The sequence below is a fragment of the Rutidosis leptorrhynchoides genome, chromosome 3 (assembly GCF_046630445.1).
Source record: "Rutidosis leptorrhynchoides isolate AG116_Rl617_1_P2 chromosome 3, CSIRO_AGI_Rlap_v1, whole genome shotgun sequence".
Classification (NCBI taxonomy): Eukaryota; Viridiplantae; Streptophyta; class Magnoliopsida; order Asterales; family Asteraceae; genus Rutidosis; species Rutidosis leptorrhynchoides.
Window position 1 is genome coordinate 648,909,241 of NC_092335.1, and position 23,580 is coordinate 648,932,820.

The following is a 23,580-nucleotide window of genomic DNA, read 5'->3' on the forward strand; positions in this document are numbered from 1 at the left end:
CGCTTGCGCAACTGTTCGAGCGATCTCTTGTCCAAGTTACACGCGCTCTCCGCACAGTTGCCCGCAGTTTTACGCGCAGTTTCATGTGTTTAACACATAATCGTTCGTGCGGTTTTTTACACACGTTTTTACGCACACACTTCATGCAGTTTTACGCATGGTAGTCCACGTGGTTTCTACGCGCATAGTCTGCTTGCGGTTTTGCGCGGATCTGTCCGCGAGTTTACGCACAATTGTTTGCGCATGCTCATGTGAACTTGTTTTCCACATCGTAATGAGAAGTTCGATACGATACTTGACAAAAATATCACACCGAACTTGGGGGCTTGATAACGATGAGGTTACCCAATTAGGGCCCACATGATTGACTTAGCCCACAAGTCATCTAAACCCTAGATCCCATATATAAATTTGGGGTCAAACCTACATCAAGTTCACATTCCCATTGCATACAACTCACGGCAACGCGTAAGGCTTCTATCGCCGAATTATCACCTTCCTCCATGATCGTCTCTACGATCGGAACACTAAGGTTTTTACCTACGGATCTCGTAGGGTTTTTCTCCCTTTTGCCGTCGATCAACATCGGGTGGCGGCAATTCGTTAGCCACCCTTCTGAGATCATCATCTCGGGTACGAGTTATCACAGTAACTGGACTGGACGTTAACGACGATGACGCCTAAAAAAATCGTCTCATATTGTTGCATGTGGATATGTTATCCTCGAAAAATATATGCTCGAACATCATCCAAGATATTTTTATAATGATATTTGAACTTGGACCTTATCAATAATAGGCTATCCCAAACTAAACTTTCTAACTCAAGTTGCTTATCCAATGATATTTGTTTCTTACAAAGCATGCCTAAGTCATACCCATATTTTGTTGATAATATATGTATGTTTTGTCCATTTAGGTAAGACAACTCTTCTATCACCGCAATCATAGTCTCCAAAAGCAGCTATACGGAGACAATAAATAACATCGGATCCGATCTATATATATCGTTTACCAAAAATACAATAGATTTGACCTTATTATGTAAATATAGCCTAGTAAAAAAAAAGTTTAGTAACAAAAATAGCATCCAAATAAAACTAAAATGAACAAAATAGTCATAATTTGCAAATATGGAATACTTCATGTTACTATTAGTTACTTTATATTTCATCATTGGAAATTGTTACTCCCAGCGTGTACATCTTTTAGATACTTCCTCCATCTCATGATAATTTTCAATAACTGAAATACATTTTGGAAACAACGTTATTGGTAGTGTACATAAACCTCCGTCATTTCATGTTCCTTGGTAGATACTAGTATTCCGATTTATAAAAACCTTTTAAAAAGATACTAGAACAAAGAAAAAAAACAGTAAAACAGTAAAATTTATATAAACAATCTAATACGGAGTAGATACTAAACTTTTTTACCATGTTTACTACCAACATGATGTAACCAACCAAACCCTTTAATAGCTTTAGATATCTTCACAAGATTTGGTTTCCCCATCCCCAAATTCATCTTTCCTGTTGATAACTTCAATACCTTCAAACAACACAATTGACCATTACTCATGAACTCTTTTTCATCATCATCTTCATCCACATCATCACCTTCAAAAAAGTACTTAAATTCGCTCTTCTTCTTGTTCTTGTTCTTGATCATCGCCTTCTTATTATCGTTCATCGTTTCCTTTTTATTATTTAATTTCCTACTCGAATTATCTTCTTCGTACGCCTCCCATAACGAATCCATACCTTCTTCACCTCCTTCTGAATTATGTCGTTCTTCAAATAACTTACATGCTAACGTCCGTTTCCATTCTTTTTCTTTTCTCATTGATCCGTAGCTCCCAAAGCTACTCGAAGAATCCGATCGCCATGAATTCATCTTTGTATCAATAGTTTTCTGATCTTCACATGATAAATTGAGTTTTTTCGACACAATTGGCTCCAATTTACGTAATTCGTCTTCCATTTTCTCATGATCTAGTCTTTTTTCGATCCCCTGCATCTCAAACGTCGTGTTTGAGTCCTCGAATCGGTCCAATTGTTCAAATAGTTTCTCCAAACTTCTCTCCTCCTCCGATTTTTCTAAGACTCTAACTGCAACCGTATTATCCATTACTAACACTTGTTTGAGTCGATCATTGCTTTTGTCATTACTGTTGTTCTTATCAGTGGTAGATCTACAAAGGGAAATAAGTGACATTAATAACGTACCATAAAGCATACTCGGTATAATTTATATTTATGTACCATATAATAAAGTTAGACGCATAAAAGTATTATAATTAAATAACACACCCTAAATATAATAATGTAACATATATATAACACATTTATGCGTGTTAACGCCAACCTTATACTAAAAATAATTTTATAAAATTAACAACTTGATATTTATATTATGTATTCAGCCAACAAATTATCAACAACCACTTGTATGTGATCGATGATAATAATGTGTTTTATTTAGAAAGATAATTTCACAAGGACATCGTGAACCTTACATGTTAATTAATTGTGAATCATTGAACACGATCTTGTAAATTTCAAGATCTTCAAAATCACGAAACTCAGCATCACCGGCCTCTTCATCGACATCATTCACTTTTGATCGAAGTTTGTCCAAGACGGTTTGAATAAACCCGAATTTCGGTTGAGGTAAAGTAGTGGCAACAATGCACAAAAGGAGAAGAGTTGTAGTGAAAAACAAAGGAGAAATGAAGAATACAAACTTAAACAAATAAGGAGAGAAGAATATGAAATATAAGAAGTAAATAGGGTGGGAAAATATGAAGGAACAAATGCAGGATAGATTAGAGACGATGAATTTTGGGATTAATGAGTTGGTGTTTTTGAAGTTGCAAGTGGTGGGTAAACACAGCTCATTTGATGTCATGTTTGAGTTGGGTTGGGTTGAGTTTAATTAATATGATCAAAGGAAGGATATTTAATGTTAATGGTGGAAATTATGAGCAAGTTGAAGAAGAAGAAGAATGGAAGAGTTGAGTTTAGAGAGTGAAGTGAATGCGGCGTGAATAAAGGGAGGGAGTATGATATGAAGGGGACAATTCTTATTCTTGCGATTATTTATTGGAACAAAAGTATAAGGAAGACATAATTACGCCAACAGTCCCTGTGGTTTGCTCAGATTTTGTGTTCATCCCCTATACAATTTTTCTTGTTCTAGTAGTCTTTGTAGTTTGCAGATTTGAACGTACAACTCCTGAAACTGACGTTCATCAAAAACACTAGTTAAATTACGTCATGTGACATTCACATGAGAGTATATCCGCCATTGTTATCCTTTTCTCCTATTTATCTTCTAATTTCACCATCCTCTTTCATCTTCTTACACCATCCTCCTTATGAACCCTAAAAACTCAAATAAAATTATGTTTCATTTAACACTGATACTCCGCGATCGAAACCTTGTAAACTGTTTAACTCGTCTTCATTCATTAAATAAAATTCATGCAAGAAAACACAAAATTATACACATGTTTAACTCATATTCTTTATTTAAATTAAACTCAAAACATATTAATCCTCCCACCAACCTTGTAAGCTCATTGATCGAAACATGTGATGTAACGACCCGACTTTTTTTACTTGCATTCGTATATGCGTAATTTATATTATGTGCGTACATACTTCTGTCATCTTGAATATTTTCTGAGCTTACGACATATTTAGACATAAATCACGATATTTCAGAAACGCGTATTGGTTTGAATAACCTACTTTAATTTACTTCCGAATGAATTCGACCGTTAGCGTTACTAGCCGGAAGGACTTAGATATTTGGATGACTTACAATTTGATTCAATAATAATTGAAATATTATTATTATTATTTTTATTATTTATTAGTGATAATCAATTAATTAATTATTATTTAATTAATTACTTGTGCACACTAGCTCACTACTTGAACTTAGCATTTTATTTGGACTACAAGTATTATTTATTTCATGGCCCAACCTAATTTAATTATTGGACTAGATGGAACATGGCTAACCCATTAAAATTGAGTCTCTTAAGCATAAAGCAACCCACCAACCAAAAAATAAAAGTTGCCACTACATGTGTACTAGATTCCCAACATTCTTGTCCATTCACCAACACCACAAACCCATCCCTCCCCTTATAAATTTCGGCCTAAATCACTCTCATCATCATTTCCATCATATTTCAAGTTTCAAATTTTTCTTTAAGGAAGTTTAAGCTCTAGTTTCATTCCTTTTCAATTTCTTGAAAAGTTTGTGCTTGCTTTTTCATGCTTACTTCCACTTTATTTATTACTTTTTATTTCATAATCATCATCATCCAAGATCCAAGATCTAAGCTTTCTAGCTTATGATCTCATGAATCTTTGTTAGATCTAAGCTTTTTAGCTTATGGTCTCATAAATCTTTGTTAGATCTAAGCTTTATAGCTTATGGTCTCATGAATCTTGTTAGATCTAAGCTTTAGAGCTTATGGTTTCATGTATTTTGTTTAGATCTAAGCTTTATAGCTTATGGTCTCATAAATCTTTGTCAGATCTAAGTTTGTTTTGCTTATGGTCACTTAAAACATGAAGATCTAAGCTTCTAGCTTAAAGATTCATGACAAACTTGTTATTATTTTGAAAATGGAAGAAAGATGCAATCTTTAACATCTTAGTTGCAAAAGGTTGTAGCTTTCATCTACTTGAACATAAAGCTTGAGTCTTTATCATCAAAATGTGATAAAGAAGCAAACTTGAACATAAAGCTTGAGTTTTTATCATCTAAATATGATAAAGGTGCAACCTTTGTAAACTTAGAAGCTTGAAACACTAAGAAGGTTGAAACTTTTCTACTCTTACGTAGTAAAGATGCAATCTTGTTGAATGTGGAAGTTTTGATTACTATAAAGGTTGAAGTTTCACTACTTTCATGTAATAAAGATGCAATATTTTTCAACATGAGAGCTTTAGACACCAAAAAGGGTGAAGCTTTATTGATTACATGCAATAAAAGTGCATCTTACTTGAGTCGGAAAGTGTCTAAACGTTCATAACAACTCGATCAACCCATTCTGATCAAAACAGCACACCTGGAGGTTCAAGAAGTTTAAGATTTGGATTCCTCAAGTTGTGTAGATGATTTTTCATATAGGCCTCATTGAATTCCGTTGCACGGTTTGTAAATTATGCCTCCGACGAAACACTATGTTTTTCTTACGATTTGCTGAAAAATTCTGACCCACTCACGGTTTGACCAATGCCACGATCAAACGAGATTGAGTTGAGGTCTGATTTTTGGACAGCGGCAAGAGGACTCACAAACGGAGCCTTGGCAGCTGGTCGTGCGTCGTTTCAATTTGTGTAGAGGTCGTAGCGGCTGTTCGAATTCAGTCCTTCGTTTTGACCTCTATTCTTTTTGAAAACTTACTTTATCTTTTACATATGATGATAATGATGATACTTAAGACTTAACTTAGTTACTTTAAAACTTTTTGGGACAACTTACTGACTTAGCAACCATTGACTTAGGTTGAGGACCTTTTGGATCGACCAACTTACTTATTTGGACCGACTTACTACTTGCTTACATTTTCGTATCGACTTTACCGTACATCCACTGTGAGTTATAGCTCCCTTTTTTACTTTAACTATTTTTGGGACTGAGAATACATGCGCTTTTTATGTTTTACATACTAGACATGAGTACTTTAACTTTATATATGTGTGGGTGACATAACGGCACAAAATTTCCCCTTAGCTCGGTAACATTTAACTATTGATTTATGAACCGGTAGACGCGAATCTTAGATAAGGATCCATAGGGTTTGACATCCCCACTCGGGCTAGTCGCGCTAGCATTCTGTAAAGACCCATCCTAATCCATCCGGACAAAGTCCACATCGATTATAAACGATTCACAATAGTTGATTTCATTGCGAGGTACTTGACCTCTATATGATACATTTTACAAACATTGCATTCGTTTTAAAAGACAAATTTTCATTTACATCGAAAGTTGACGGCATGCATACTATTTCATAATATATCTAACTATAATTGACTAAATAATAATCTTGATGAACTCAACGACTCGAATGCAACGTCTTTTGAAATATGTCATGATTGCCTCCAAGTAATATCTTTAAAATGAGCAATTACACAGCGAAAGATTTCTTTCGTACCTGAGAATAAACATGCTTTCAAGTGTCAACCAAAAGGTTGGTGAGTTCATTAGTTTAACATAAATAATCATTTCCATCATTTTAATAGACCACAAGTTTTCATTTTTCAGTTCTCATAAATATACGTCCCATACATAGAGACAAAAATAATCATTCATATGGATTGAACACCTGGTAACCGACATTCACAATATACATATAAGAATATCCCCATCATTCCGGGATCCTCCTTCGGACATGATATAAATTTCGAAGCACTAAATCATCCGGTACTTTAGATGGGGCTTGTTGGGCCCGATAGATCTATCTTTAGAGTTCGCGTCAATTAGGGTGTCTGTTCCCTAATTCTTAGATTACCAGACTTAATAAAAAGGGGCATATTCGATTTCGATAATTCAACCATATAATGTAGTTTCACGTACTTGTTTCTATTTTGTAAATCATTTATAAAAGAAGCACACGTATTCTCAGTCCCAAAAATGTATATAAAAAGGGAATAATGAAACTCACCTAATGTATTTTGTAGTAAAAATACATATGACAACATTAAACAAACTGAATAATGCAGGGTTGGGCTCAGATTCACGAACCTATATCATTTGTATATATATTGATATACATTTTTGAAATCGAATAATTATTTATATGTGAATTCCTTAGTTATATCATATTCATATTTGTAATATATATATATATATATATATATATATATATATATATATATATATATATATATATATATATATATATATATATATATATATATGTTTCATATATTCATTTTGTATATGAAAATGGTAATTTTGTTATGTCATATTTATTAAGTATCTTTATATATGTATATATATATATAAATATATATATCATTTGTTTAAAAAAAATAGTAAGTATAACAGTACTAAAATATGGTAATAATAATAATAATTATAATATTTAATTTTATTAATAAAGGTAGTAATGTTAATAATTCTATTAGTGATAATAATAATGGTATTAATGATATTAATATTAATTTTACTATTAATGATTGTTAAGATAATAATTTTAGTAATTACATGATAATTTTACCCAGGTGAATATAAATAATAATACTTATGTGAATAATAACAATTCTATTATTCATAAAATGATAATCATGCTAATAGTATTAGTAATAACAATAATAATAATCCTAATCTTCATGTTTAGTTTCTAAACTAATAACTAAAGTTTCTATAAAATTAATTCGTAATTCTAATCGTAAATATAGTAGTAATACTTATAATAATAACATTGATAAATATGATATTAATAATTATAATTATAATTATATTGATAATACTAATATTTATAAAATGATACAAATTTTAATATTACAGATAATAATAATAATAATAATCCTAATATGTTAGTAATAATCATACTAGTAATAACCACAATAATAATACTTTTAGTTATTCTAATATACATATTAATGATATTAGTAATAATAACAATCAACAACAATAATTAATAACAATAATAATAATAAAAATAAAAATCACTACCTCTCAAAATAGGATGAAAAAGAAAAAGATGCCACCAGCGGGACTCGAACCCGAGACCTCCTGTTAACTAAGACAACCCTCTAACCATCTGATCCCATCTGTTTTTCTGTAAACATTTGTAACCCATTTGTATTTAACTCATAATTTTTCTGTTTATTTATTTATTCTTCATCATCACATCCTTCTACCCAAAATCAGAATCGATATACATAATACAAATAAGGATTTACATCCTTCAACAGTTTTATAATTAATTCATAAGTGTTTTTGTAAATCATTAAACGAAAAGAAAAAAAAACAGAAGCAAAAATGTTACTGCAGTCGTTGCTTGTTTTTAAAAAAAAAATTTATGAACTTCAATTTCGAAAACGAATTAGGCCAAGCTTATAACATGAAAGTTGTTGTAAATCCTTCGTAAAAACTTTAGAAATTAACAATTTATTCAGAAACATTATTAAAAATCCAAATTTTGCGAAGAACAAAACTTTTGACCTTTTAGGATTTACCTTTTACTCGCAAATTCGCACATGATATTAGGAATCGTAAGCTGAGCTTTTGCAGGTAGTTCGAGTAGAGGAATTCTAACAAGACTGCATTATTCGATTTTGATAATTGGTTCGATTTTAATTTTTGGCCAAAAAGTGGAATTAAAGAGGAACCGCCGGGTTTTCAAAAAAAGAAAAAAAATGTTTATGTTCTTCAATGGTGGTTTGCTGAAGACGAATATAACCATATGATTAATTAAATTATGCAGTACACGAATTGATGGGTAGTGATTGGAAATTGACAAATGAAATCACGGGCAAGAAAATTTGGAATGTGATAATGAAATAAAACAGATGTACTCCTTTATCTGTTTTATAATATCTTTAAATTTTATTTAATTAATAAATATATTAATAATAATATTGTTAAAAATAAAAATTTATTAATAATAATAATGGAATAATAAAAATAATAATGTTATCAATGAAAATATTACATAATATTAATGATAATAATAATATTGATAATGTTACTAATAATAAACATACTAATACTAATAATAACGATAGTAAAATTATTAATCAACATGTTAATAATAGATATAATAATAATATTAATGATAATGATTCAATTTGATAGTATCTAATAATGATACTAATATTAACATGTTACATGTTTCAATTTTATATAACAATATTAATAATACCGTTAGCAATATTAATACTAATAATGAAAGTAATAATATTAATGTTGATATAACAATTTATTCATATCAAATCTCATATATATATATATATATATATATATATATATACTATATATTAAATTAATACTATTAATAATACTGATATCAATATTAATAATGAAAGTAATATATTAATTATATTTAACTCGTAATTAAATTTAATATAATGATATTACATTTTATTAATTAAGTAACACCTATAATAACACATTTGAATATTTAATGTTTATCTATATTAGATATATTACAACATACATATAATATTAATTGTGTACTGAATTCATATATATTTATATATATTTATTTTATTAACATCTTATTTATTTAGTAAATTACTTTACATGTTTAATTCAATTGATTAAATGGTATTATATTAATGAAACACTTATAATTATATTTACATACGTATATTTATTTACTTATTTATTTACACACAATTATTTGTGAATCGTCGGAAATAGTCAAAAGTCAAATGCACTCGTGAATAATAGTTCAAACATTTTGAGGACTCGGTCTAATAGACTTTGCTTATCGTATCGAAATCAAATAAGATTCAAGTTTAATTTTGGTCGGAAATTCCCGGGTCATCACAGTACCTACCCGTTAAAGAAATTTCGTCCCGAAATTTGAGTGAGGTCGTCATGGCTAACATTAAATATGTTTTCCTGACGAATATGAGCTGATAATTAGAGTTTTATCATTATTGAATAATACAGATAAAATAATTCGATTATTCGAAGAGCACGAATGAAGCTATCACTAAAGAGTGAAATGAATAAATGAATTTTTCGTTTTAACTTTTGACGTTGTCTTGGTTGAATTCCGGAATTCAAGGGATTTAAAAGAAAATATTGGAAATCTATAAGATCTGATTCTTCGGCGAATACAGAAATTAAGATCTCTCTAATTAAATACGGTGATCCGCTTCGATTACTCTGTCTGATATTTCCATTATAAATTAAACTCTCCCGTTCCGTTATTCTCACCATTTCTATACTTTCCTTCTTGTTTCATATATCCAAAAGATTCTGAAAATGCTTAATCCAGTTCTGATCCTTGTCCTCATCCTTACTATCGCAACAATCATTCTCCTTTTCCAACTTACACCAGAGGAATCTGCTTTCTTCTACTTCGCCCTGGGGATTATAATATTTTTAATTCTCCCGTGTCTTTATGTTGCGATACACATTGATATACACGGTTTGTAATTTATGTGTTGTTATCGAGCTTTATATTCTCTCTTATATTTCAAAGCTTTATGCTTTTGTTTTCTCTTCCCGACTTCAAGTCAAGCAAATAATGGTCCAGAATTTGTAGATATAGAGTTTTGAATGATTATAATGTTCTAAGCAAGAAGGAACGTGATAGCACGATTTGATTTTCAAATTTATCAACATCACAGAAGATAGAACCATCAAGAATACATTTTCTTGATTTGTTCAGGAGTTAAATGGAATGAAAGAGTTATGTAACATGACACATGATGACGTTATGATCTGTGAATCATCACGTCCTATTAGAAACTCAACATAACTTATTGTAATATAATCACGTTGATCAAGTGTCATTATATTATACTAACTCATGCTTCAGTTCCCAACATTACTTCAATAACATTCATATTTTAAGCTCGAAAGTTTACAGAATATAGAAACTAACAGTTTCTATATGATGTAACACTGATAGCACGAAGAGATTAATGATTTCAGATAAGATTAGTTATGAAAATATATTCAGAAATATCTAGGATATTTATAACGACAGATACGATAATATCTTTGAATATCTAAGATCAGAGGATGATGGAAACTATTGTCCGCGAGGGTTTAGAGTAAGGAGTAAGATATTCGCTAAAGACTTCAGCAGATATTGAATCATTTGAATTCTTTGAAGTCAAACTTATTCTTTGTGATTTGTCCATGGCTTCCTTCATAGTTTCGCATAATCCGCTTTTCGGTACTAAATTTTCTATTGAGTGTTTCCAATACTCCATTCTTTATCATCAAACTTTCGACGGTTAAGGTCGTGTACGGTTGTATACGGTTTCCGCTGCTTCATTCAGCTTCCTCAAAATTTGGAGTATTGATTCGTAGACTGGGTGCTTTTCAGAATTTCAGAATAAAAGATCATAATTCTAAGATATAAATGTTATATGTATTCATATATCTGTTGATGTAGACATGCTGCGAGATTTTAAAATACTGATTGCAATTTCTCGGTAATTAGAATGGCAATTCTCGTTATAAGATGTGAATAGGGTTTTGATAAATATAATGATTTTTCGAAAAGTCAAAGATCAATGGAGTTGCTGACAAATTTACTTCTAATATGGTGGAATATAAACAGTTCCCCGGTAACGATGATAAAGGGGTAATCTTTATAATAGGGTTTATTTGAATGAATAACTTGAAGTTGATTTGCTGGAGCTGTCACAAAATCGGCTAATTTGAAAAGAAATTGCGTTATTATTTTCGGAAATATCAATGCCAAAGAAGCTAGCACAGATACGTATTAAACATTTATACCGATTCTGAGAATTTTTCAGGAGCATAACTATATACGTAAATCTTTTCTTCCGTAGATGAAGTGCGGTTGATTCATCCTCCCGATTGAGGTGTTTTCAAGAATCACGAAAGGTTTGAACGCAGATTGTAATCGTCAAGATACAAATGAGGTTTAAGATGAAAATCAAGTGGCAAACTTGAAGAATTATTTAGTTTCATATGTTATAATCAATATTTTAATTCATTTTAATTGTCCAATGCTATTAGTCCACAGTCGATAGTCCACAGTTGACAGTCCAATAATTCATATATTATTTAATATATAATATTCGAATTAATTAATACGTATCGTGACCCGTGTACTTGTCTCAGACTCGATCACAACTCAAACTATATATGTTATTTGAGAATAAACCTCAACCCTGTATAGAGAACTCGATCATTACTGCATATAGAGTGTCTATGGTTATTCCAAATAATATATATATAGATGCGTCGATATGATATGTCAAAACCTTGTATACGTGTCCCGATATTTAAAGTGCGTAAAATAAATAACAGAAATTAAATGACGATAAATAAAGTGCGTAAAGTAAATAACAGAAATTAAATGACGATAAATAAAATTACGAGAATTAAAATTGTGATAATTAAATTGCGATAAATAAATTACGAAAAAATAAAATGTAATACGGAATTAACAGTTAGCTAGGAACAGTTAGCTAGGATCTTATTAGCATGGTGTCTTAACAAAATTTCATATTGTTAATTAGTCTGTTTCTAATCAATTTTTATTGTGTCCATTATTTCTTCATTATGCCACTTGTTGGATTCAAATAGGTCAAAATCCCAATATAAAATTGAGTTTGAATGAAAATAGTTATTCTTTGGTGAACGGATATGTATATCGGTGGTTGGAAATAGGATAGTAAATGATCGTTGAATCAAATTCGAAGTATGTACAGTGTAGTGAAATCTAAATATTCCTCGGGTATTACCTACCCGTTAAAATATTTTTACCATTAACAGTTTGTACAAAAGAATTTTTAATTACAATCTTTATGAAAACATATATACATATATATTTTCTTCAGATGTAATCATGGATTTAATGAGTTAATATGATATTAATCTCATCTGATTCTCGGTTAGAACTATAATGAATAATCTCTAAAACTTTAGAGATTACATAATCGCCGTGAAGAACGAAGATAATAGATGTACAACGATACGTAGAACGATGATTTTACTCGAGGTATAGAATGAGATATTGGGGTATGTGATGTTGAAACTTGTGTTGTTGGTGGTACTGTTGATGCCGGTGATGTTGCTGAAGCTGGTACGCTTTGCACCATATTCTCCAAATTGATTACTCGATCGCGAAGTTCGTTGACTTCTTGTATTACTCCGGGATAATTGTCGGTCGGAACGAGCAGATGAATAAGGTTTCAAATTGTGGATAAAATATAATCATGTCGAGCTACTCTGGAAATGAGGGTGAAGATGGTGTTTCAGATTAATTCTCCGATAAGTGTTTCGGGTTATTCGTCAAAAGGTGAATTTGGTTGATGGAAAAGATCGCTTTCTTCGCGTCTCCATTGATTAAGTCGACTACGAACCCATCTCCAATTCATATAGAATAAATGATGGCTAATTGGTTGACTCATTCCGGTTACACTGCTTTCGGAACTCGAGTGGAAATCCATATCGGAATAGCTGTCAGAATAACTATCGGAATAGCTATCGAAATCTGAGGGACTCGAACTGGTTGAGGGATTCATCTCGTACGATCAGATGAAGGATTTTTGATAGAAAATAGATTATAGGATGTAGATTAGTACCCTGTAATACATAATTTACATGTGCATATATAATACTAAAATCCCATAAGTTACGGAGGAATCTACAAAAAATGTCAGATAAAGTCTACAGCAATAGTTACGCTAAGATATGAATTTTTGTCTATACACTATTCATGCAGTCAATGTGAAATGTCCCGTTCATATTGATTATAAACGTCCATATTAATTGATTTCGTTGCGAGGTTTTGACCTCTATATGAGACGTTTTTCAAAGACTGCATTCATTTTTAAAACAACCATAACCTTTATTTTATCAATAAAGGTTTCAAAAGCATTACGTAGATTATCAAATAATGATAATCTAAAATATACTGTTTACACACGACCATTACATAATGGTTTACAATAGAAATATATTACATCGACATATGTTTCTTGAATGCAGTTTTTACATAATATCATACAAACATGGACTCCAAATCTTGTCCTTATTTAAGTATGCAACAGCGGAAGCTCTTAATATTCACCTGAGAATAAACATGCTTTAAACGTTAACAAAAATGTTGGTGAGTTATAGGTTTAACCTATATATATCAAATCGTAACAATAGACCACAAGATTTCATATTTCAATATACATCCCATACATAGAGATAAAAATCATTCATATGGTGAACACCTGGTAACCGACATTAACAAGATGCATATATAAGAATATCCCCATCATTCCGGGACACCCTTCGGATATGATATAAATTTCAAAGTACTAAAGCATCCGGTACTTTGGATGGGGTTTGTTAGGCCCAATAGATCTATCTTTAGGATTCGTGTCAATTAGGGTGTATATTCCCTAATTCTTAGATTACCAGACTTAATAAAAAGGGGCATATTCGATTTCGATAATTCAACCATAGAATGTAGTTTCACGTACTTGTGTCTATTTTGTAAATCATTTATAAAACCTGTATGTATTCTCATCCCAAAAATATTAGATTTTAAAAGTGGGACTATAACTCACTTTCACGGATTTTTACTTCTTCGGGAAGTAAGACTTGGCCACTGGTCGATTCATGAACCTATAACAAATATGTACATATATATCAAAGTATGTTCAAAATATATTTATAACACTTTTAATACATTTTGATGTTTTAAGTTTATTAAGTCAGATGTCCTCGTTAGTAACCTATAACTAGTTGTCCAACGTTAGATGTACAGAAAAAATTGATATATATTATCTTGAATCAATCCACGACCCAGTATATACACGTCTCAGGCTAGATCACAACTCAAAGTATATATATTTTTGGAATCAACCTCAACCCTGTATAGCTAACTCCCACATTACTGCATATAGAGTGTCTATGGTTGTTCCAAATAATATATACACATGGGTCGATATGATATGTCAAAACATTTGCATACGTGTCTGTGGTATCCCAAGATTACATAATATATTAGAATACATGTATAATACAATATAAGTTAGCTAGGATATGATTAATATAGATTTGTTACCAATTTTCACATTGCTACAACAAGAAAAATTATCCAATCTTGTTTTACCCATAACTTCTTCATTTTAAATCCGTTTTGAGTGAATCAAATTGCTATGGTTTCATATTAAACTCTATTTTATGAATCTAAACAGAAAAAGTATAGGTTTATAGTCGGAAATATAAGTTACAAGTCGTTTTTGTAAAGGTAGTCATTTCAGTCGAAAGAACGACGTCTAGATGACCGTTGTAGAAAACATACTTCCACTTTGAGTTTAACCATAATTTTTGGATATAGTTTCATGTTCATAAGAAAAATCATTTTCCCATAAGAACAACTTTTAAATCAAAGTTTATCGTAGTTTTTAATTAACTAACCCAAAACAGCCCGCGGTGTTACTACGACGGCGTATGTCCGATTTTACAGTGTTCTTCGTGTTTTCAGGTTTTAAATCATTAAGTTAGCATGTCATATAGATATAGAACATGTGTTTAGTTGAGTTTAAAAGTCAAGTTAGAATGATTAACTTTTGTTTGCGAACAAGTTTAGAATTAACTAAACTATGTTCTAGTGATTACAAGTTTAAACCTTCGAATAAGATAGCTTTATATGTATGAATCGAATGATGTTATGAACATAATTACTACCTAAAGTTTTCTAGATAAAGCTACTAGAAATGAGAAAAATGGATCTAGCTTCAAAGGATCCTTGGATGGCTTGAAAGTTCTTGAAGCGGAATCATGACACGAAAACAAGTTCAAGTAAGATTTCCATTCGAAATAAGATTGTTATAGTTATAGAAATTGAATCAAAGTTTGAATATGAGTATTACCTTGTATTAGAAAGATATATTACTGTAAATAAGAAAGATTTCTTGAGGTTGGATGATCACTCTACAAGATTTGAAGTAAGCTAGCAAACTTGGAAGTATTCTTGATTTTATGAAACTAGAACTTGTAGAATTTATGAAGAACACTTAGAACTTGAAGATAGAACTTGAGAGAGATCAATTAAATGAATAAAAATGAAGAATGAAAGTGTTTGTAGGTGTTTTTAGTCATTGGTGTATGGATTAGATATAAAGGATATGTAATTTTGTTTTCATGTAAATAAGTCATGAATGATTACTCATATTTTTGTAATTTTATGAGATATTTAATGCTAGTTGCTAAATGATGGTTCCCACATGTGTTACGTGACTCACATGGGCTACTAAGAGCTGATCATTGGAGTGTATATACCAATATTACATACATCTAAAAGCTGTGTATTGTACGAGTACGAATACGGGTGCATACGAGTGGAATTGTTGATGAAACTGAACTAGGATGTAATTGTAAGCATTTTTGTTAAGTTGAAGTATTTTGATAAGTGTCTTGAAGTCTTTCAAAAATGTATGAATACATATTAAAACACTACATGTATATACATTTTAACTGAGTCGTTAAGTCATCGTTAGTCGTTACATGTAAGTGTTGTTTTGAAACCTTTAGGTTAACGATCTTGTTAAATGTTGTTAACCCAATATTTATAATATCAAATGAGATTTTAAATTATTATATTATCATGATATTATGATATATGAATATCTCTTAATATGATATATATACGTTAAATGTCGTTACAACGATAATCGTTACATATATGTCTCGTTTCAAAATCATTAAGTTAATAGTCTTGCTTTTACATATGTAGTTCATTGTTAATATACTTAATGATATGTTTACTTATCATAATATCATGTTAGCTATATATATATCCATATATATATGTCATCATATAGTTTTTTTTTACAAGTTTTAACGTTCGTGAATCACCGGTCAACTTGGGTGGTCAATTGTCTATATGAAACCTATTTCAATTAATCAAGTCTTAACAAGTTTGATTGCTTAACATGTTAGAAACACTTAATCATGTAAATAACAATTTCATTTAATATATATATAAACATGGAAAAGTTCGGGTCACTACAGTACCTACCCGTTAAATAAATTTCGTCCCGAAATTTTAAGCAGTTGGAAGTGTTGACGTATCTTCTGGAAATAAATGCGGGTATTTCTTCTTCATCTGATCTTCTCATTCCCAGGTGAACTCGGGTCCTCTACGAGCATTCCATCGAACCTTAACAATTGGTATCTTATTTTGCTTAAGTCTTTTAACCTCACGATCCATTATTTCGACGGGTTCTTCGATGAATTGAAGTTTTTCGTTGATTTGGATTTCATCTAACGGAATAGTGAGATCTTCTTTAGCAAAACATTTCTTCAAATTCGAGACGTGAAAAGTGTTATGTACAGCCGTGAGTTGTTGAGGTAACTCAAGTCGGTAAGCTACTGGTCCGACACGATCAATAATCTTGAATGGTCCAATATACCTTGGATTTAATTTCCCTCGTTTACCAAATTTAAACAACGCCTTTCCAAGGTGCAACTTTAAGCATGACCATCTCTCCAATTTCAAATTCTATATCTTTTCTTTTAATGTCAGCGTAGCTCTTTTGTCGACTTTGGGCGGTTTTCAACCGTTGTTGGATTTGGATGATCTTCTCGGTAGTTTCTTGTATTATCTCCGGACCCGTAATCTGTCTATCCCTCACTTCACTCCAACAAATCGGAGACCTGCACTTTCTACCATAAAGTGCTTCAAACGGAGCCATCTCAATGCTTGAATGGTAGCTGTTGTTGTAGGAAAATTCTGCTAACGGTAGATGTCGATCCCAACTGTTTCCGAAATCAATAACACATGCTCGTAGCATGTCTTCAAGCGTTTGTATCGTCCTTTCACTCTGCCCATCAGTTTGTGGATGATAGGCAGTACTCATGTCTAGACGAGTTCCTAATGCTTGCTGTAATGTCTGCCAGAATCTTGAAATAAATCTGCCATCCCTATCAGAGATAATAGAGATTGGTATTCCATGTCTGGAGACGACTTCCTTCAAATACAGTCGTGCTAAATTCTCCATCTTGTCATCTTCTCTTATTGGCAGGAAGTGTGCTGACTTGGTGAGACGATCAACTATTACCCAAATAGTATCATAACCACTTGCAGTCCTTGGCAATTTAGTAATGAAATCCATGGTAATGTTTTCCCATTTCCATTCCGGGATTTCAGGTTGTTGTAGTAGACCTGATGGTTTCTGATGTTCAGCTTTGACCTTAGAACACGTCAAACATTCTCCTACATATTTAGCAATATTGGCTTTCATACCTGGCCACCAAAAATGTTTCTTAAGATCCTTGTACATCTTCCCCGTTCTAGGATGTATTGAGTATCTGGTTTTATGAGCTTCTCTAAGTACCATTTCTCTCATATCTCCAAATTTTGGTACCCAAATTCTTTCAGACCTATACCGGGTTCCGTCTTCCCGAATATTAAGATGCTTATCCGATCCTTTGGGTATTTCATCCTTTAAATTTTCCTCTTTTAAAACTCCTTGTTGCGCCTCCTTTATTTGAGTAGTAAGGTTAGTGTGAATCATTATATTCATAGATTTTACTTGAATGAGTTCTCTGTCCTTTCTGCTCAAGGCGTCGGCTACCACATTTGCCTTCCCCGGGTGGTAACGAATTTCAAAGTCGTAATCATTCAACAATTTAATTCACCTACGCTGCCTCATATTCAGTTGTTTCTGATTAAATATGTGTTGAAGACTTTTGTGGTCGGGATATATAATACTTTTGACCCCATATATGTAGTGCCTCCAAGTCTTTAATGCAAAAACAACCGCGCTTAATTCCAAATCATGCGTCGTATAATTTTGCTCGTGAATCTTCAATTGTCTAGACGCATAAACAATCACCTTCGTCTGTTGCATTAATACACAACCGAGACCTTGGCAATGACAATGTAGGTGCCGTAGTTAGCTTTTTCTTCAATAATTGAAACGCCTTCTCTTGTTCATCCTTCCATTCAAATTTCTTCCCTTTATGCGTTAATACAGTCAAGGGTTTTGCTATTTTGGAGAAATCTTGGATGAATCTTCTGTACTAACCAACCAATCCTAAAAATTGACGTATATGCTTCAGAGTTTTTGGGGTTTCCCACTTTTCAACAGTTTCGATCTTTGTCGGGTCCACCTGGATACCTTCTTTGTTCACTATGTGTGATGTCAAAGCTAAGGGGTATAAAATACTATTAAATTTTACTAGGAAAATACTATTAAATACGATACAATTTTACACAAGATATTTATTTATTTATAGAATGGATATACTTAAACCTTGCTACAACACTTATAGGCAGTGTACCTAATCGTACAGTAGTGTAGTTTTTAGTAAGTCCGGTTCGTTCCACAGGGAAATCTTTAAACAAAGCTTAACGCTATATTAATTTACTTTTATAAAAATACAAATATATATATATAAGTAATATTATTATTATAAAGGGGGGTTTTTACCGTTTAATGACCGGTTTGTTGATTTTAAAACTTTAGTCGCAGTTAAAACCAAATGTAAAATATTAAAAATAAATACAAGACTTAAATTAAAGCGTAAAGTAAATAACGATAATGAAATTGCGAATAATAAAAGTGCGATAAAATAAACTTGCGATAATTAAAAAGTACGATAATTAAAAGTGCAATTAAATACAATAACAATAAAAATGCGATAATTAGAAGTGCAATTAAATATAAAATAAAGGAAATTAAATATGAAATAAAAGAATTATGCTTATTTAAACTTCCGTAATCATGATGTTTGACGTGTTGATTTTAGTTTTATGCCCATGGGTTAATTGTCCTTTGTCCTGGATTATTTAATATGTCCATACGAATTTGTCCATAATAGTCCATCAGTCATAAATATAAAATGCGAAAGCCTTCGTCAAATTATTCTTATTCCCGAAGTCAAATATTCCAACTAATTGGGGATTCGAATTGTAACAAGGTTTTAATACTTTTTTTAATGAATACACCAGGTTATCGACTGCGTGTAAACCAAGGTTTTACTACTTTGTTAACAATTACACCAATTACCCTTGAATGTAATTCACCCCTGTTTCAACAAGTCTATTAACTATTAATCCAGTTCCGTGTCCGGTAAAATGAATAATTATTGGTATTTATAGATATCCCGCCCACCGTACCCAGTCAAGCGTATGTGGTTATATATAAATACGTCAAATTATAAGTTTGTATATTAAACTAACAAGGTATTGTTTAATTAATATAAAACCCATTAATAGCCCATAGTCTAATTTCCACAAGTGTCGTTCTTTTGTCCAAACCCCAATTATGGTACAAAGCCCAATTACCCAATTTTAGTAATTAGCCCAACATCATGATTACTTCGGATTAAATAAGCATAATAATAACTTAGCTACGAGACATTAATGTAAAAAGATTGAACATAACTTACAATGATTAAAAATAACGTAGCGTTACACGGACAGAATTTCGACTTACACCCTTACAACATTCGCTAACATACCCTTATTATTAGAATTATAATTAAAATTAAAATATAAATTATAAATATATATATATATATATATATATATATATATATATATTTTACGATATAGATAGAGAGATGGATGGATATATTATGAATGAAAAATGCTCAGAATTCGGTTGCTTTTATAGGGAGCTTCAAATTTTGGGGCTCCGCGACTCGCGGCCCTTTTGGCCTTCAAACTCCGCGAGTCGCGGAGTTTGAAATTACAGCTCAGTCCCTTTTGGAGTCTTTCTTGCCGACGGTTTTAAATATTAATATAATATATATATAAATTTTAAGAATTATTTAAATATTATATTATATTTATGTGCATAGTTGACTTGTAATTTTTAGTCCGTTGCGTCGAGCGTTGAGAGTTGACTCTGGTCCCAGTTCCGGATTTTCGAACGTCCTTGCGTACAATTTAATATCTTGTACTTTGCGTTTTGAATCTTGTACTCTTGTAATTTCGAGACGTTTCTTATCAATAATTGGAACCTCTTTGATTGTATTTTGTACTTTTGAGCTTTTTGGTCGTTTGCGTCTTCAATTCGTCGAATCTGTCTTTTGTCTTCACCTTTTATTATTTAAACGAATATCACTTGTAAATAGAACAATTGCAACTAAAAGCTTGTCTTTCTTGAGGAATAATGCTATGAAATATATGTTCGTTTTTAGCATTATCAAATATTCTCACACTTGAGCGTTGCTTGTCCTCAAGCAATATCGTCTTGAAATACTAGAATCACTTCTTTATTCTTCACACTTTGTACATCAGTGATTTCTATACGGCGGTATAAACAATGGTAGTAACGATATGGTTTACAGTCCCACATGACTATAAAAATTTAGATCCATTAAGGAAATTGGATCTTTATGAAAACATTTGATCTTTTGAAAATTAAATCTAGTTTTTACCCTAGATAAGTTTTCCGGAATAACCCTTTACCGGTGTTTGCAAAATATTTTTGTGGGTTTGGTGTGTTTCAGATTTGAAAATTTTAGCTCAAAACTTGCGGTTTTGTGTCACCCACTCGCTAACCTTGTATTTGGAAAGCAACACGTCCAGTTTACTTGTCCCGTATATTACCTTTCGGTAAACTACCGTCCGGTTGTAAAGGAAAGCGTTGAACAAGCAACTGTTAAGGCAATGTCCCCTGACATGCTTTTAATTATGGTCTATAACGTGTCGGACGCAGTTACTATCCTTGGTAGGAGCAATAGTAAAGCTCACCCTTATAATTTTTCGGTCTGGCACAAGGTCATGTCTTTGACCACTATGCAACCACCGTTCTTACGGTTGACACCCGATTTGGTTCAGGTGACCTAATGAATTCCAGGTGAATTCCTAGGATTTTACGTTCAATGGTAATGAACACATTGAAAATGGGTTTTCAGAAAACAAATCGGTTTGTAATTTTGATCAAAATATTTTCTCATTCAAGCTCAAGTTTAGATATCATTGAATTCCATGAGTTTGTAATTCTCAATCTTTAAGGTCAATCTCAAGGATTGAGTAATATCAGGCTTAAAAGCTGATTTTTGATCTTTTAAGGAGATTATCCTTTCTGGGGATCCGATTCATTAGTCTTATCAAGCTAATTTGCACGGTGCCCCCCCATTGTATGAGATAAATCCTTCTCATGGTTAGGATAAATCTGACCACTTGGCGACCCTGTTTAATGCTGAGGTCCGTGGATTTCCTGCTGATTTTAGTGATGACTTTTCTAGATTTTTCGTCAACCTACAGCTGGTCTGGACGACAACTTCCTGACTTAAATCAAGAAGCGCGTTTCTTTTTCGGAAGACTTTACTTCCTTTTAATGATGGAATTGATTCATCGTGTAGATCCATCTTTCTTACATTAAATCAGGTAAAACCTTTTAGTTTAGTCCAAAGCAAAAGTATTTTCAGTTATTTGTTACAGATATATGTGACATATGTTTAAGATAACTTGGTAAATTTTTCCCACACTTGGCTTTTATTTTCCTTTTTATCGTCCTCTATTCCATTTTAAATTAATTTTTACATTTTGGTTTGTTTCTCAATTTATGTCCTTTCCGAGGTAACAATAATTTCGGTGTTAAAACCTAATTTTATCGTTCATAAATATGTATAAACATGATTTTGAGTTCATTTAATTGAAAATTTTGTAAAATTTTACTAGAATTGGGTAGTCAGTATATAAGACTAGGGCTGTTCTTTATTATCAGAGAGCACTAGATTCTAATACAACTACTGCTTTACTAGTATTTCTAATGGTAACCAAGTGTATAAAGTAAAAATTTTAAAATCCGAAAGAATTTAACCCCTTCCCACACTTAAGATCTTGCAATGCCCTCATTTACAAGAAATCAGTAACAATTTAAATTATTGAGGGTGATTTGTGTGAAAATGATTAAATTTTTACCAAAGTTTCCAAATATATTGGCATTTGTTTGCTGAATGATAAATGGTGCACATCATTTGTTCATTCCGTCTTGTTGTTATATCACATATATTTTGCATCTTGTCGTCAAAATTAGTTGCTTTTGCTGAACTTAATGTCAGTCTTTGAAAATGCATTGTTTTACCCTGTTGTGTACATAAGATAAACTGCAAACATATATACATATTTTTGAAGTTTGGTATATTACCCCACATTCAAAAATTATTAAAATCTAAGAATAAAAGTTAGAAAATTATAAAAACTATTACAATATTAACATAAGTATTAAACGTATCAACATTACAAATTACAAAATAAATAAAACTAAGTAGACTAGGGATGATATTGATACCAATAGGGGTTCCAGGCATAGCCATAGGTGCTATAGAATGCTTCGGCAGGGTTATACGTAGGATACGGTGGTTGCATCTCTATAGACCAGGGAGGGAATATGGGTTTTGGTGTAGGAATATAGTTTCTACCTATATGTTGGCAATGAGCTATGATTTGGTTCTGATGAACTTGCCAATCTTCAAATGCTCTCTGTCTAGCATTTTCGTACTCCTGTGAAGCTATAAACCTTTGCATTTCTTGCATCTCATTTCCCCCTCCTACATTACCTTGCTGTTGGTTTCTCTCAACCTGTGGATGTCTACCATGGTATTGTACTGCGGCGTTATTTCGCCTCTTCAAAACTTTCGCACCATGGTATACATTTAAACCTATAGTATCGCGGGGTTCTGGTTCTTCGACTAATAATCCCCCCCGACTTATATCCACACCGAGATATTCAGCAATCAAAGTAATAAAAATACCACCTCCTATTATGCTATGCGGTCTCATCCCCCTAACCATAGCTGATAAATAATAACCCACACAATAAGGTATACTTACAGCGCTTTGTGGGTCTCGAATACACATATGGTAAAACAAATCCTGTTCATTTACCTTTTCTTTGTTCTTACCTCTTTGTGT

At 31.8% G+C, this 23,580-nt stretch overlaps 1 protein-coding gene across 1 annotated transcript; it reads right to left on the bottom strand.

Moving 5' to 3' along the window:
• Positions 1–1,335: 1,335 nt before the first annotated feature.
• LOC139902452 (uncharacterized) lies at positions 1,336–2,909 on the bottom strand. Its single transcript, XM_071885076.1, has 2 exons — positions 2,518–2,909; positions 1,336–2,193 (listed from the first exon to the last, which is right to left on the bottom strand). The coding sequence occupies exons 1-2, from the start codon at positions 2,907–2,909 to the stop codon at positions 1,422–1,424; spliced, it is 1,164 nt and encodes a 387-aa protein (XP_071741177.1). The 3' UTR covers positions 1,336–1,421.
• Between the last annotated feature and the right edge of the window lie 20,671 nt (positions 2,910–23,580).

Bases quoted from the DNA above. Each gene is read 5' to 3' on its own strand.
- LOC139902452 (XM_071885076.1), bottom strand. From the start codon at position 2,909: ATGACATCAAATGAGCTGTGTTTACCCACCACTTGCAACTTCAAAAAC. The intron at 2,194-2,517 runs GTAAGGTTCACG...TTCCCTTTGTAG, and splicing joins GATTCACAATTAATTAACAT to ATCTACCACTGATAAGAACA.